The following is a 14,083-nucleotide window of genomic DNA, read 5'->3' as shown; positions in this document are numbered from 1 at the left end:
GGGATCGTCCATTTAAATATCTGGTGGCGGCTAGGGATCGGCTAATTCAGTTTAAATTCCTGCATAGGATCTACTATACCCCGGCTAGGCTGGCATCGAATTATCCGTCGGTGCCCCCTGAATGTTGGCGGTGTACTTTTTCGCCAACAGACGCACATCATGTGTTTTGGGACTGCCCTCAGATTCAGCAGTTTTGGACTGGGGTCACGTCCTGTATAGCGGGAGTACTGGGGGTACCTGTACCTAGGGAAATCAGTGTATGTTTGCTGGGCTTGGTGGAGGAGGTGGTCCCGTCCAGGGCGCATAGGACGTTACTCAGCATTCTCCTGTTCTATGGGAAGAAATCTATTTTGCTCAAGTGGAGGAGCCCGGGGGCCCCAGAGATAACATTCTGGAAAGGGCTGGTGAATGCTATGCTCCCATATTACAAGGCAACATACTTATCTCAGGGGTGTGTGGGAAAATTTGAAAAAGTATGGAGGGCCTGGTATGAATCTGATCAGACGGTTGGGTAGTGAGGAATGGTAAATAATTTATGAATTCTCCTATATTATGTATTTGCATTAATTTATTTCAGGTGCATCGGGACTGGGATCTGGGACGGTCATTAAGCGAGGTAGAGATCCTTCTTTATGGGAGCCCCGCGCTAGGTTTTTCACAGGGAGATGGGAACTGAGTAGAGAGGGGAGGGAGGGTGGGCGTTCTGTTGGTTATTGCCATCTGCGATGGCTCTGTTTTTCATGTACATGGTCATGTTGACCAATGGTATACTTGGTGCTGTACCAAGGAATGTGTGTTTTTGCTATGCCAAAAATTTTCAATAAACAGAAATTTTCCAAAAAAAAAAAGAATCAGTTACGCATAGATCTCCCTTAGATCCGACTGGTGTAAGTGACTTACACCGTCGGATCTTAGGCTGCAATCTGCCGCCGCCCGCTAGGTGTCGCCTCGGTTTTTTACGCGTCGGATATGCAAATGAGGAGAACCGCCGATTCAGTAACGAACGCCCGCCCGTCGCTTTTTTTTTACGACGTTTGCGTTTGGCTTTTTCTGGCGGATAGTTACCCCTGCTATATGAGGGGTAGCTGATGTTAAGTATGGCCGTCGTTCCCGCGCCGAGTTTCAAATTTTTACGTCATTTGCGTAAGTCGGTCGGAAATACGGATGGCCGGAATTTATGTTGCCGCCGAAAACAATGACGTCCTAGCGACGTCATTTGGAGCATGCGCACTGGGAAATATCGCCGGCGGCGCATGCGCAGTTAAATCGGCGTGGGAACGCGCCTGATTTAAATTGTACACTCCCCCTAGCCGCGGAATTTGAATTCCGCCGGGGTAGTTACGATCCGCCGGCGCAAGTTTGGAGGTAAGTGCTTTGTGAATACTGCACTAACCTCGCAAAAGTGCGCCGTTGGATCGTAAATCACATAGATTACGCGGATCTAAAGATCCGCTAATCTATGTGAATCTGGCCCAGTGTCTCCAAAAATGAACGTTCCACTATGGGCTGAAGAAATTCAACCCCAGGGGACACCTCTAAGCAAAGGTTGAAAACAAACTAATGATGGCAGAAGAATTTGTTTTTTGACAAAACTGATGTATGAATCAGTAAGAAATCAAGTTATACAAATGGAAAACTTGTGTGGATTATAAAGGTATTAATTAACCAGTGCACACCTAGATGGGATTTGAGCGTCTCAACCGCCCAATAGATGGACGCACATCCAAATAGGGGGGCACTGGAATGAATATGAAACCAATACAAATAAAAAAATTGAAATAAAATAAATTAAATACATGTCCACAAGAGCTCACGCCCGGTTGATGAAGCAATTGACATCCCAATCAACATTCATACTGTGGGGCTTGTAGCTCTTGAGTTCATGTATCCAAAAAGTCTCCAAACGGGAGACACCCCTAATGCAAGAGTCACCCCTCCAATGAGGGACAAATTTGTCGATGACTTGGAAGGAGGTGCCTCTGGGGTCTTTCGCATGGTGTTCCAAGTAGTGTCTGGAGACAGTGTGTTTGGGGCAGCCCTGATCTTACCCAAATGTTCATTAACTCTAATGGCAAAATTCCGAATGGTTCGGCCCACGTATTGTAATTTACAGGGACATGTGATGAGGTACACTATGTAACTAGTGAAGCATGTGGTAAATTGTTTCATCTGATAGCTACGGTTAGTCACGGTGGAAGTGAATGTGTCTGTCCTCCGTCGGCCTAAGACATTGACAATGCATGTGTTGCACTTACGACAGGAATGATATCCTTTCGTTTCTGGAAAAAATGCGACTTTTTTGGGGGGATCTATGACATTGGGCGCAATATCGCTCTGTACAGATTTTGCTCCCCTGAAAATTATGCCTGCCTTCTCGGGTAGGGAAGGTCCCAGAATCTTATCACTGCGAAGCACCTTCCAGTGTCTATTGAGTATTTTCTTTATGTCATTATGTTGTACAGAGAAATCAGTGAAAAAGGACCATTTAAACCTGTCGTCGTTGTTTTTCTTAGGTTTGTCAACAAGCAGGGATGACCTTTCTATATTAGAAACAGTGTTAATAGCCTCACCCAACTCTCGAACTCTGTATCCTTTGTCCAAAAATCTTTCTTTTAAAATCTGGCACTGAGAAACAAAGTCCTCCCTCCTGGTACAGTTCCTCTCCATCCGGAGGAATTGACCCTGAGGAACGGATCACAGCCATTGGTGGTGATGGCGGCTATCGACCGGAATGTAACCATTCCGGTCAGTATGCTTAAAGATAGTCTTAAACTCGATCTGGCCATCAATGGCCGAGATCTCTAGATCTAAAAAGTGGATTGAAGTAGAACTAACTTCATATGACAAAACGATGCCACGATCGTTGTCATTAAGAAAAGTCATGAAAGAGTCAAGAGACTCTCTCGTGCCTTTCCAAAGGAGGAGGATGTCGTCGATATAACGCGCCCAGAGGACCAAATCGGGTCTCTGTGAGGTATCGACGACATCCTCCTCCCACTGGGCCATAAACAAGTTGGCGAGGCTGGGGGCATATTTAGCCTGAAACCAGAAGTAGTTATGCTTTGTGGCAAAGTCCAGTAACTCCATAATGAAGTTCCTCTGGATGGCGGAAAGAGATGGACTGCGTGTGAGAAACAGTTCCACCGCGGCCAAGCCCAGTTGATGGGAAATACATGTGTTTATACATCTGCCGTTACCATCAGTATTTCTCCCTGATAATGGACAGCCTCGAGTAGTTTAATGGTATCCTTGGTATCCCTCAGATACGAAGGAACCAATTTTACCAGAGGCTGGAGGTAGAAATCTATGTACCTACCGATGCGAGATGTCAGAGTCAATCCCGTCCTCCGTACCTTCTCCATGATCTGGGCCATGAGTTTATTGGGGTTCTTGTAAGGCCCTTTTTTGCCGTCGTAGTCCTCCTTTTTAAGAATAGCCACCATCTTGTCGAAGCTCATGTTGGTGGCTTTGTACCTCCTGCTCCTCCTGGTGTGTGCCTGGCCTCTCTCCTGCCTGGTTGCAGCTTGCTGTCTCTCCTCCATCATGTCTTAAGACTCTTCACCGTCTTGCATTGACCGACTAAAAAGGGGCGTGGCAATCACTAGAACGATCGTCATGGGCGGGGAAACGTGCGGAGCTTCTCACATGCGCAGTAAATAAAGGGATATTGCGTGAATGAGAACGTCGTTCGCAGTTGTAGGAAGCAAAATTAGACACGTGTTATGTCAATAGCTTCTTTCACAGGACGTTTCGTTCAAAAGTTCAAATAGCCGGGCTTACTCAAAGTATGAGTTTTATTAGCATCTCACTTGGCATCAACTTGTAAATACATACAAAGTTCAAATCTTCATACAGCTTGATGTAGTAATAACAGAAGATTAGTTAGGTATAAGCTTAAAGGATAGCATAGTAAAAGATCCTTCTTCTAGCTTCAGTGGTGTGAGAAGTGTCAGCTTCGAACAGCTGTTTGTGAGGTAAGCTTGAGTGTAGGCCTTAAGTAAACAAAGTGTCCTTGCTGTCCTTTTGAAATGTATGTGTTGCGTATGGTGGGTGAGTGTGTAAGTGTGTCCTATGTCAGTTGAAACTCTCTCTTTATACTATAAAAACTATATGTCAGCTAAATACATGGTAACGCCCTTTCTCAAAAGGATGCTTAATATGGTTTAAACCAAAGCGAACGCACAACTCCACCCATAACTCTGTCATGTTCAACTTTAGAAATAGAATGTACAACTTCATCCCCATATCTGCATCTCCTTGAGAGTTGACCTAGCTGATTTGATTGACAGCAACATATAGCTGTTTTCTATTAAAACCATTGGGTTGACCTTCTGTTAAATGCCTAATTCTTACATAAGATATATCTTTAAGATTCAGAAGTTCTATACCAAACTTACAAATGCATAATAAACTCATAATTGAATACATATATATATATATATATATATATATATATATATATATATATATATATATATATATATATATATATATATATATATATATATATATATATATATAAATAAATAAATATATCACTTCACACAAACTCTAGATAATTAAACAAAGAATATCAAAAAGTAGCTTTTAACTTTGAAACATATGAAGACAGTATTTCTGGTTTTTACTCTATGATACATGACTCTGTGAGTATTCTTAGCCGTGAACCCAGTGACCTCCTGAACCCATGTCAATCTTGGACATCCTCGGGACAACTGGACAAAACTCCATTCATACGTACCTAACCTATTTCAAGATCTGTCTTTTGCTAGGCCATGTCATTAAATGATGACTTCAACCTTGTAAACCAAAGATCTTGATAAAAAGCCAAATTAATATAATTATTCTACAATTCCCCCTGAATATAATTTATTATATTACCTAAATCACGCACACTTCATTTATGGCCCTTTCACACACATTTTGAATCAGTTGCTCCAGATGTACCACAGTTTACCATCGGATCAGTTAAGCCAGATGTGATTCTCCGAGTAAGAATACTTGTCATAATTTCTTCACCTTTTTTCATTTCTTTCTTAATTAATTTGTAAAATCGTTTCATCTTAATCATAATACAGATTTGAAATAATATGCATAACACCATAATAATAAAAATAATAACTATTGGATGCAATAATATATTTCCTGCTGCAGTAGCTACTGAAGTGTTTCCCCAAACTGATACGGTTTTCTTAAAATTCGCCCAGAAAGAATTTGATGATAACGCTGACCATTCATGTTCTATTACTTTTAACTTTCCTTGCTCATGCTTAAATACTATATCTGCTTTATGAAGTTCTTCAGATAAAGCAATTAATAAGCCCTTATCCTTTTGTATGATGTCTGCCCATTCTTTCCATGGGAATTCATCTACTTGAGATATATTATATTGTACAGGAAGAGCACCCACATCTTTCATAAGAATATTAGTCAAATTGACTCTAATTCCATTTATACTGATTCCTGTAAGGTCACCTTCAATACAATATAATCCTCGATTCAGGATTTCTGTTTGTGTACAGGATAGGAAAAAAGCTTTAACTGTTTCAGTGCTAGTCATAACTTGAAAACAAACCTTCTTTTTACCTACTGAAGTAACTAAGTCAAAAGCTGTTTTTACTTTTTCTATTCTCGCCGTACATAATGAATGATTATGAAAACAAGAATGAAAAATTCCTTTGTCCTGCTTAGGCAAACAGATAATTTTAGATTGAAAATGTAAACATGAAGATAGGTCAAGTTGTTCTGGTTCTGAAAAATTACTATCCAAAGCAAAATCTGTATACTGCAATTGATAATATAACAATTGAGTATCACTTACTGGTAATCCTAAGACTGTAATTGGAACCAACATTTGTTCTCTCCCAGCTATAGGAATCATTGAGGTACTAAAGCATTCATGCTGATTACATCCTACCCATTTATTTACCCATTGATTCTTCGCAAATACATACTCATTAGGTAAACTTTGTAAAACCCCTAGAGGAGTTATTCCACTATGGAATGCTTGAGCTGTTATTTTAAAATTGGTGGAATACTCTGTCTGTATCTCTAGACACGTTCTGGCTATGTGGGAATGTTGTTCACTCTTCATTAAATCCAAAGTAATATTTTGTAAATGGATAATAGATGGACCTATAACCGTTGCTGTCTTCATTACCATATTTTCTAATATTTGATTTAAATTTCTCTGAACTTTGATACTTTTACTTCCCACTAAACCTGATGTTTCTAGATCAGATTTTAATGTAGTAATATCCATACTATTGGTAATACTTCCAACAATTCCAATTCCTCCGAGGATTCCTTCTGCAATACCTCGTTTATTCCTGCTGTTGTTTTTACTATTAGTTCCAAACCATTTATCAATACCCAATTCCATAATAACTAGATACTCTTGACATTGAGCATACCTTGATGACATTTTCCATTCAGAAATGTTAAATTTCCAAAGTATAATCACAAAGCGTCCTTCTCTTAAAAGATGTCTGGATTGGAAATGATTAATTTGAAAAGGACTGGCGGGAATAAATTTTCCGTTAGTACATTTCGTTTTTTCAGGGGATAAAACTGCAACATTTGCAATATCACATTTCATAGGATAATTTTCCAATGATAGGCAACACTCATATATACCTGAGTCATTTAGATTTGGATTAGTGTGATGAAAAATCAAACTATTATTCTTCCAATCTAAATTACCAAAATTGCCCTTACGAATTATGCTAGCTGAGCTATAGAAAAGACTGCCCAACAACTCACTATTTCTCTTCCAGGTTAATAGTGAATTCTGAGGTAATTCTATTTGCGTAGTACACATCAAAGTTAAATTATCCTTTCCTTCTTCTATTTTAAGAGATTGTGGCGATACTTTTATGTCTGGAATAATTAAATCCACAACAGTAATCATCACCTTCACTTTGACTTGAGCTAAACTTCTTGTCATTTGAAAATCCCATACTCGAGTTACATCTCCTTTTTCATCTCCTGTAATTTGTAAATGTTCAGGATCTACAAACTGTAAATAATATTGTGTTTGAAACCAAATATCAGTTTTGGATCCTCCCACAGAAGGAGTATGTACCTTAACATTAGTTACATCCCCAGTCCAAGCTGTAGTCTCATTTCCTTTTATAACTATAACCCAGAATCCCATATCTGTTAGATTACACTCATATGTACCAGTTGTATTACTATGTACATATGATCCTTGCATTTTTGTGAACTTTGTCTTGGATTCTATTCTGGCGTGTATTTCAATGGTGTTGCTATGGAAAAAGTAAAAACTCATGCAACAAGTTACCCCATATCCTATGCAAGCGTATCCATATATGTCATTGCTTGTGTCAAAGTCACTGTATCTTGGAAAGTGTCTCTTATTTCTGGATAGCTGCAAGTCTCTTTTATGCAGGGTCTCAGTCTTGTTATCTTCTGCTGAACTGGAAAAAGTCAAGTAAGTTTTTATGAAGAAAAATGTCATTAATGGAAAAAGGAGTCCTGAGATAATGAATTTTCTCCTTTTTGTGTATTTTCTTGCTTTCCAATTTTCTTTTATTTCTTCTTGGAGTTTTGTGTTCCTCCATGTTTGGTTATCAGATGCCATATCTGTAAATGAAAGGCAATATCATTATCTTGGCATGAACAATTTGCATTGATCAGTGTGAACCCATATTTTTTGTTGTCTCCGTGCATTTTTCACAGAGTTGAGAGGCCTTTGGACTTGTATCATTACACCTAGTGTATCCAAAATCTCAAAAGGACCTTCCCAATTACTTTGCCATGGTCCGCTTTTCCTAAAAGTTTTAATCATGACTTGTTCACCTTTCTCAAATTTTGAGGTATGCGGAGGAATCATTTTCTGCATGTGAGAAGCTGCATGTGGCAAAATGACGTTCAGATTGTCTTGCAACATCTGTAACCATTTTGTTTTCTCAATTGCTTCTTTTTGCGGAGTGGACAAAAATGGTTCATGTGGGAACACAAGTGGCATTTTTCTACCTGTCATCAATTCAAATGGACTGTATTGAGTAGATGAGGACGATGTACTTCTGATACTCATCAGAACAAAAGGTACAGCATCTACCCATGTATTTCCTTTGTCTAATAACATTTTTGCAATCCTGGATTTGATAGTCCTATTCATTCTTTCAACAATACCTGCAGATTGTGGATGGTATGGAACATGAAATCTTTGTTGGACTCCCAGAATTTTACACATTGCTTGCATTACCTTACCTGTGAAATGCGATCCTCGATCAGAACTGAGGTTCACTGGGATCCCCCAAGTTGGAAAAACATGATTCATTAACAATCTTGCAGTTGTCAATGCATCATCTGTACGAGCAGGTAAGATTTCAACCCACTTAGAAAACACATCTACGATTGTGAGCGCATACCTGAACCCGTTTTTTCCTGTAGGCAATGGTCCTATATAGTCAATTTGCAATGTAGACCATGGACCATCAGCTGGAGGAACTCTTTGTAAGGGAGGCTTTTGTCCCTTTGGTCTGGGATTCACTTGAGCACAAATAAGACAAGATTGAATCACATTGTCTACAGTTTCTTCCATTTTTTCCCAGTAAAACTTTTCTTTGAGAACTTCTAGCAATCTCTGCTTTCCTACATGCCCTAAGCTTTCATGATTATATTTTGTGAACTCACCTTGTAAATGTTTTGGTAATACAGGACGCAGATGCCCGTTTGAATCATGGCACAATATCCCATTTTCACAAACAAAGGGAAAGTTAGCATCCCCCTGAGAACCAGATAAGGACTGATCCTTTTTCTGTTCTTCTGCAAAAGAGGGTATCTGTGTATCTGTCTTTTTGACTATATCCACTGAAACTGGCTCAATTGGAATTTCAGACTGTTCGACAACAGCTGCTTCCTTTGCTAACATATCAGTTGTCCCGTTACCAATGCTAAGCTCATCACTGTCCTTTCTATGAGCTGGTACCTTCACAATAGCATAGACACAAGGTTTTTTCTCTGCTAGTGCAAAAATTGATTCAAGTGTGTCTCGATGCGCCAAAACTTTGTTGGATGCGTCTACAAAACCTCTTCTTTTCCAAATTGGCAAATAGTCAGTAAGAGAACGCACAACATATGAACTGTCACTATAGATTGCTAGTGGACCCTTGTTCTCTTCATTGGCCACAGTCAGAGCTGTCTCTACTGCTAACAATTCAGCTTTTTGTGCTGAAAAGTATCCTGAAAGTCTGTGTTGTATGGCATATCCTCTTTTTGGAAACCAGATCGCATAGCCTGCAAAATATTCTCCTGAAACGCAATAGCGTGAACCATCTACAAACACTGGTTCATCAGTCTGCTCTGCTTCTTTGCGAAACAGAGGAGAAGTGGAATCCTGGACTTCACATGAACACTCATGTTCCAATCCATTATATCCCATCAATTGAGGGAGTACATATTTGGCATTATGATCAATCTGGATCTGTTTAGGTGATAAAGCCAACAACCATTGTGAAAATCTTTGATTGGAAACACCTTGAATATTTTTCTCAAGGAGAAATTTCAAAGTGGAATGCGGAGTTTGTAAGACAATTTGGTTAAATCCTACAATGTACTCAGTTGCCTTCACTGCATAGTGAACTCCTACCAATTGTTTTACACATGTGTCAAAACCTCTCTCAACTGGAGTTAAAAGTCTGGAGAAATATCCCCAAATCCTCCAATTTCCTCCTTGTAATTGAAGTAACACTGAAGAAATTGCATTTTCAGATGTATGCACCTGCAAAGCAAATGGTGCTTGCCTTTCTACTGTTGCTAAGGCTGGTGCAGTTTGCAAGTCTTTTTTCAAAGATTCAAAATCTCTTTGCTGTACTTCTGTCCAAGGACCAAAACCATTTTCCTCATTGGTCTTTAGAAGATAGTACAGACTTTTTGCTTTCTCTGCAAACGACTCGATGTACTCTCGGGAAAAATTCACTAATCCTAGGAATTGTCTCAGAGCTTTAAATGTGGTTGGTACGGGAAGTGCAGCAATAGCATTAACCCTTTCTTGCAAAGGTTGTCGTTTACCCGGACTGATCTGAATACCGAGAAACTTAACCTCGCGTTTCATGAGCTGAACTTTACGAGTATTCAGCTTGAGACCTGCATCATGCAGCAGATCAAACAATTCCGCTAGAAGGGTCAAATGCTCTGCTTAATTTTCCGAAAAAGCAAGACGTCATCTACATATTGCAAAATACAGTCTGGCCTAGAAAATTTTGATAAGACTTTCGCTAGCGCTTGATGGAATACACTAGGACTTAAGTGTAAGCCTTGAACAAGACGAGTGAAAGTATACTGCTGGTTCTTAAAATAGAATGCAAACTTGTATTGACAACTTTTGGTCAGAGCTATTGAAAAAAAAACATTTGCAATATCAATCACTGAAAACACTTTAGCTTTTGCGTCAATTTGGGACATGATATCAGGTGTTTCTGCGACTATCGGGGCACAATTTGGAGTGTATTTATTCAGCATTCTGAGGTCTACCAGAAGTCTGAAAGCACTAGGGTCATCTCGTTTAGGTACTACCCATAACGGATTGTTTGCTACAGAATTTGTTTTTCTGATAATACCCTGTTGCAAAAGCTCTTCTATAACTACAGATACTGGTTCAATAGACTCTGGGGGCAATTTGTATTGCTTCTGGGCTGGTGGGTCCCGCCCTTGCACATCAACTTCTATGCCTTTGAATAGACCTGCCTCATTTTTTCCTTGGCTCCACAGATTTTTGTATGATTTGTCACCAATATCTGGCCATTTATGGTCTTCAGCAACCACTTCTGCCAAACAGATGCTGCCGACTTCACAGTAATCTGCTGGGTCAATTACCACAGGCTTACGATTAATGGAACCTTTCCAGATAACACTATTACCTAGATCAATTATCCAACCTCTTTGTTGAATGATATCTGTTCCAATTATATTCTCTGCACCTTGAGAATACCAGATATCGATCTCGGTATCCAAATGTCCAGGAATTTCAAACGAAACTTTTTTACACTTTGAAGCTTTAGAACTACCTGATCCATTAAATCCAACAACTGTACAAATTGCTGCATCTGATGAAATAGGTAATTTTACACCTGTAATCGATACCTCGGCTCCAGTATCACATAGAAAACTGAGTTTTTGTCCATTTAATTTTGCTTTGATATAAGGACGTCCACATTTATCTAGACTTATTGGTGCAACATATTCTAGATAATGAGACTTTATTTCCTTTTTATTCTGTAGTCATGGGGTAGGCAATAGTGGGTTTGAATCACCAGTGGCTGAGTGAGGGTATTTTTCATTCATGCCACCGCTGATTGACAATTCTCTGATTTGCTTTATCAGAGGAGCATAGGGAGAAGAAGATTTAGTTATATTTGGACGAGGAGGAGCAGAAGGTTCAAGAGCTATAAGTCCATTCTCTTTACCTATATGTCTTGAATCTTTCGTCTGCATATCTCTTAAGAATTGTTTACATTGATAACGTGCATGACCTGGTCTCTGGCAATAATAACACGTGATGGGCTCTCTCTGTCTCCCTTGCTTCCACCTGTCATAGCTATTAGGAGCTGTCCAGCTTGTTTTGGCTGGAGTCTGACTATTCTGTTTTAAAGTGTCTTTTTGGATCAAAGCGATCTTAGATTTAAGATTGCCCTGTCTCATTTGTCTTCTAACTTTATCAATGAAACTTGCCGCTTCTGATAAAGATTCTTTTTCTTGTGCAATGGCTAATGAGGTTGGATCAAGATATTTACATTTCTTTGTAAATGCTCTAATAATCCCTGAATCGCTTTCATCATCTACCCCCAAAACCATCTTGTATGCTTTTGAGAATTTATGCATGAAATCAAATGGATTTTCTGTAACTGAAGTTTGAAGGGAGTCTAATATTTCAATAGACGGTACCTCCTCACCTGTTGTGCATAGTAACAATTGTCGTAGTCTGTCTGAATTGTCACTGTGTATCTCCTGTCCAACGTCATCAATAATAGGTGACTTCGTTAATCGTCGTGCATAATGTGCAGGTAACCAAAGATAAAATATATGATTACGTTGTTCTTCTTTAAGGTTGTATCTGTCAGTGTAGGACTCAAATATGTCTGCGTTATGAAAAGCGTCCGCTCTTAAATCATAAGCAGGGATGTCTTTTAAAACTTTAATTAACTGATCATGTATTTGTAATTTTAATTTTGCTGCACGATCAAGTAATTTTCTCTTTCTAACTTCTGTTTCATCCTCAGCGGTATCATCGTTTATTTCTGAATTATCAGGAATATAGGAAGGCTGAGGCTTTGATGTAGAGCCCTTTTTCTTTTTGTCATCTGTAGATAACACAGCAATCTGTGTCAATCTACTGTCATTCTTGAGTTTTTCCAAAAGATTTGTTTTGGAGTCAATCTGTTGCTCAAGATTCTCTATGTAATTGCAAAAAAGCTCACAATTTGGACAATCAATAGAATCTTGAGACACATTTACATGTTTCCCTGTGTTCTGTAATGTGTTACATTCTGTCTGCTCTAAAGTACACACATTTTTAGCAGGTAAATCAACATTAATAATCATTTTGTTAAATATTCTTACCAACTTTAAAATGTTAGCTATCTTTTTACGCTGCTTATACATAGTAAACCTTGATTTGTCAATCTGATCATTGGCATCTAAGCATGCTCTGTACATATAAGCCCAAAGATGACTGTCATTTGGATAAGAAGACACATCTTTAAATTCTAGCTTACTGTCTCTAACTAATTCATCAATAAAATCCATGTTTTATGTTTGTTTGTTTTTTCACTCACCGTTAGTCGTAGAATTTCACGTCTTAGCCGGCTCGGTTCCTTGGACCTTTTGTCCTTGTAGGATGAAGCGCAAACGTCCTTTCTAGATTCTATAATCGGAGTTTTCCTGCGGCTTGAGAACTCATGAATGGGTCTCATCCCCCTCTTGTAGCAAGGTGTCAGGAAAAATGATTAATTATGAGCTGACTCGCCATATGTAGGAAGCTAAATTAGACACGTGTTATGTCAATAGCTTCTTTCACAGGACGTTTCGTTCAAAAGTTCAAATAGCCGGGCTTACTCAAAGTATGAGTTTTATTAGCATCTCACTTGGCATCAACTTGTAAATACATACAAAGTTCAAATCTTCATACAGCTTGATGTAGTAATAACAGAAGATTAGTTAGGTATAAGCTTAAAGGATAGCATAGTAAAAGATCCTTCTTCTAGCTTCAGTGGTGTGAGAAGTGTCAGCTTCGAACAGCTGTTTGTGAGGTAAGCTTGAGTGTAGGCCTTAAGTAAACAAAGTGTCCTTGCTGTCCTTTTGAAATGTATGTGTTGCGTATGGTGGGTGAGTGTGTAAGTGTGTCCTATGTCAGTTGAAACTCTCTCTTTATACTATAAAAACTATATGTCAGCTAAATACATGGTAACGCCCTTTCTCAAAAGGATGCTTAATATGGTTTAAACCAAAGCGAACTCACAACTCCACCCATAACTCTGTCATGTTCAACTTTAGAAATAGAATGTACAACTTCATCCCCATATCTGCATCTCCTTGAGAGTTGACCTAGCTGATTTGATTGACAGCAACATATAGCTGTTTTCTATTAAAACCATTGGGTTGACCTTCTGTTAAATGCCTAATTCTTACATAAGATATATCTTTAAGATTCAGAAGTTCTATACCAAACTTACAAATGCATAATAAACTCATAATTGAATATATATATATATATATATATATATATATATATATATATATATATATATATATATATATATATATATATAAATATATCACTTCACACAAACTCTAGATAATTAAACAAAGAATATCAAAAAGTAGCTTTTAACTTTGAAACATATGAAGACAGTATTTCTGGTTTTTACTCTGATACATGACTCTGTGAGTATTCTTAGCCGTGAACCCAGTGACCTCCTGAACCCATGTCAATCTTGGACATCCTCGGGACAACTGGACAAAACTCCATTTATACGTACCTAACCTATTTCAAGATCTGTCTTTTGCTAGGCCATGTCATTAAATGATGACTTCAACCTTGTAAACCAAAGATCTTGAT

At 38.7% G+C, this 14,083-nt stretch overlaps 2 protein-coding genes across 3 annotated transcripts in view; one reads left to right on the top strand and one right to left on the bottom strand.

The window, feature by feature from the left end:
* RECK (reversion inducing cysteine rich protein with kazal motifs) overlaps positions 1-14,083 on the top strand; it is an 861,635-nt gene that overhangs the window by 472,898 nt on the left and 374,654 nt on the right. The window lies entirely within an intron of this gene.
* Positions 4,588-13,719, bottom strand: LOC120940505. The gene is made up of 2 exons (XM_040353421.1): positions 12,801-13,719; positions 4,588-7,605 (listed from the first exon to the last, which is right to left on the bottom strand). Exon 2 carries the CDS (start codon positions 7,601-7,603, stop codon positions 4,913-4,915), a length of 2,691 nt encoding a protein of 896 aa, XP_040209355.1. The 5' UTR covers positions 7,604-7,605; positions 12,801-13,719; the 3' UTR covers positions 4,588-4,912.

The sequence above is a fragment of the Rana temporaria genome, chromosome 5, assembly GCF_905171775.1.
Source record: "Rana temporaria chromosome 5, aRanTem1.1, whole genome shotgun sequence".
NCBI classification, from domain to species: Eukaryota; Metazoa; Chordata; class Amphibia; order Anura; family Ranidae; genus Rana; species Rana temporaria.
Note: the sequence above shows the minus strand (reverse complement) of the source record. Positions and strands in the feature narration are given on the sequence as shown.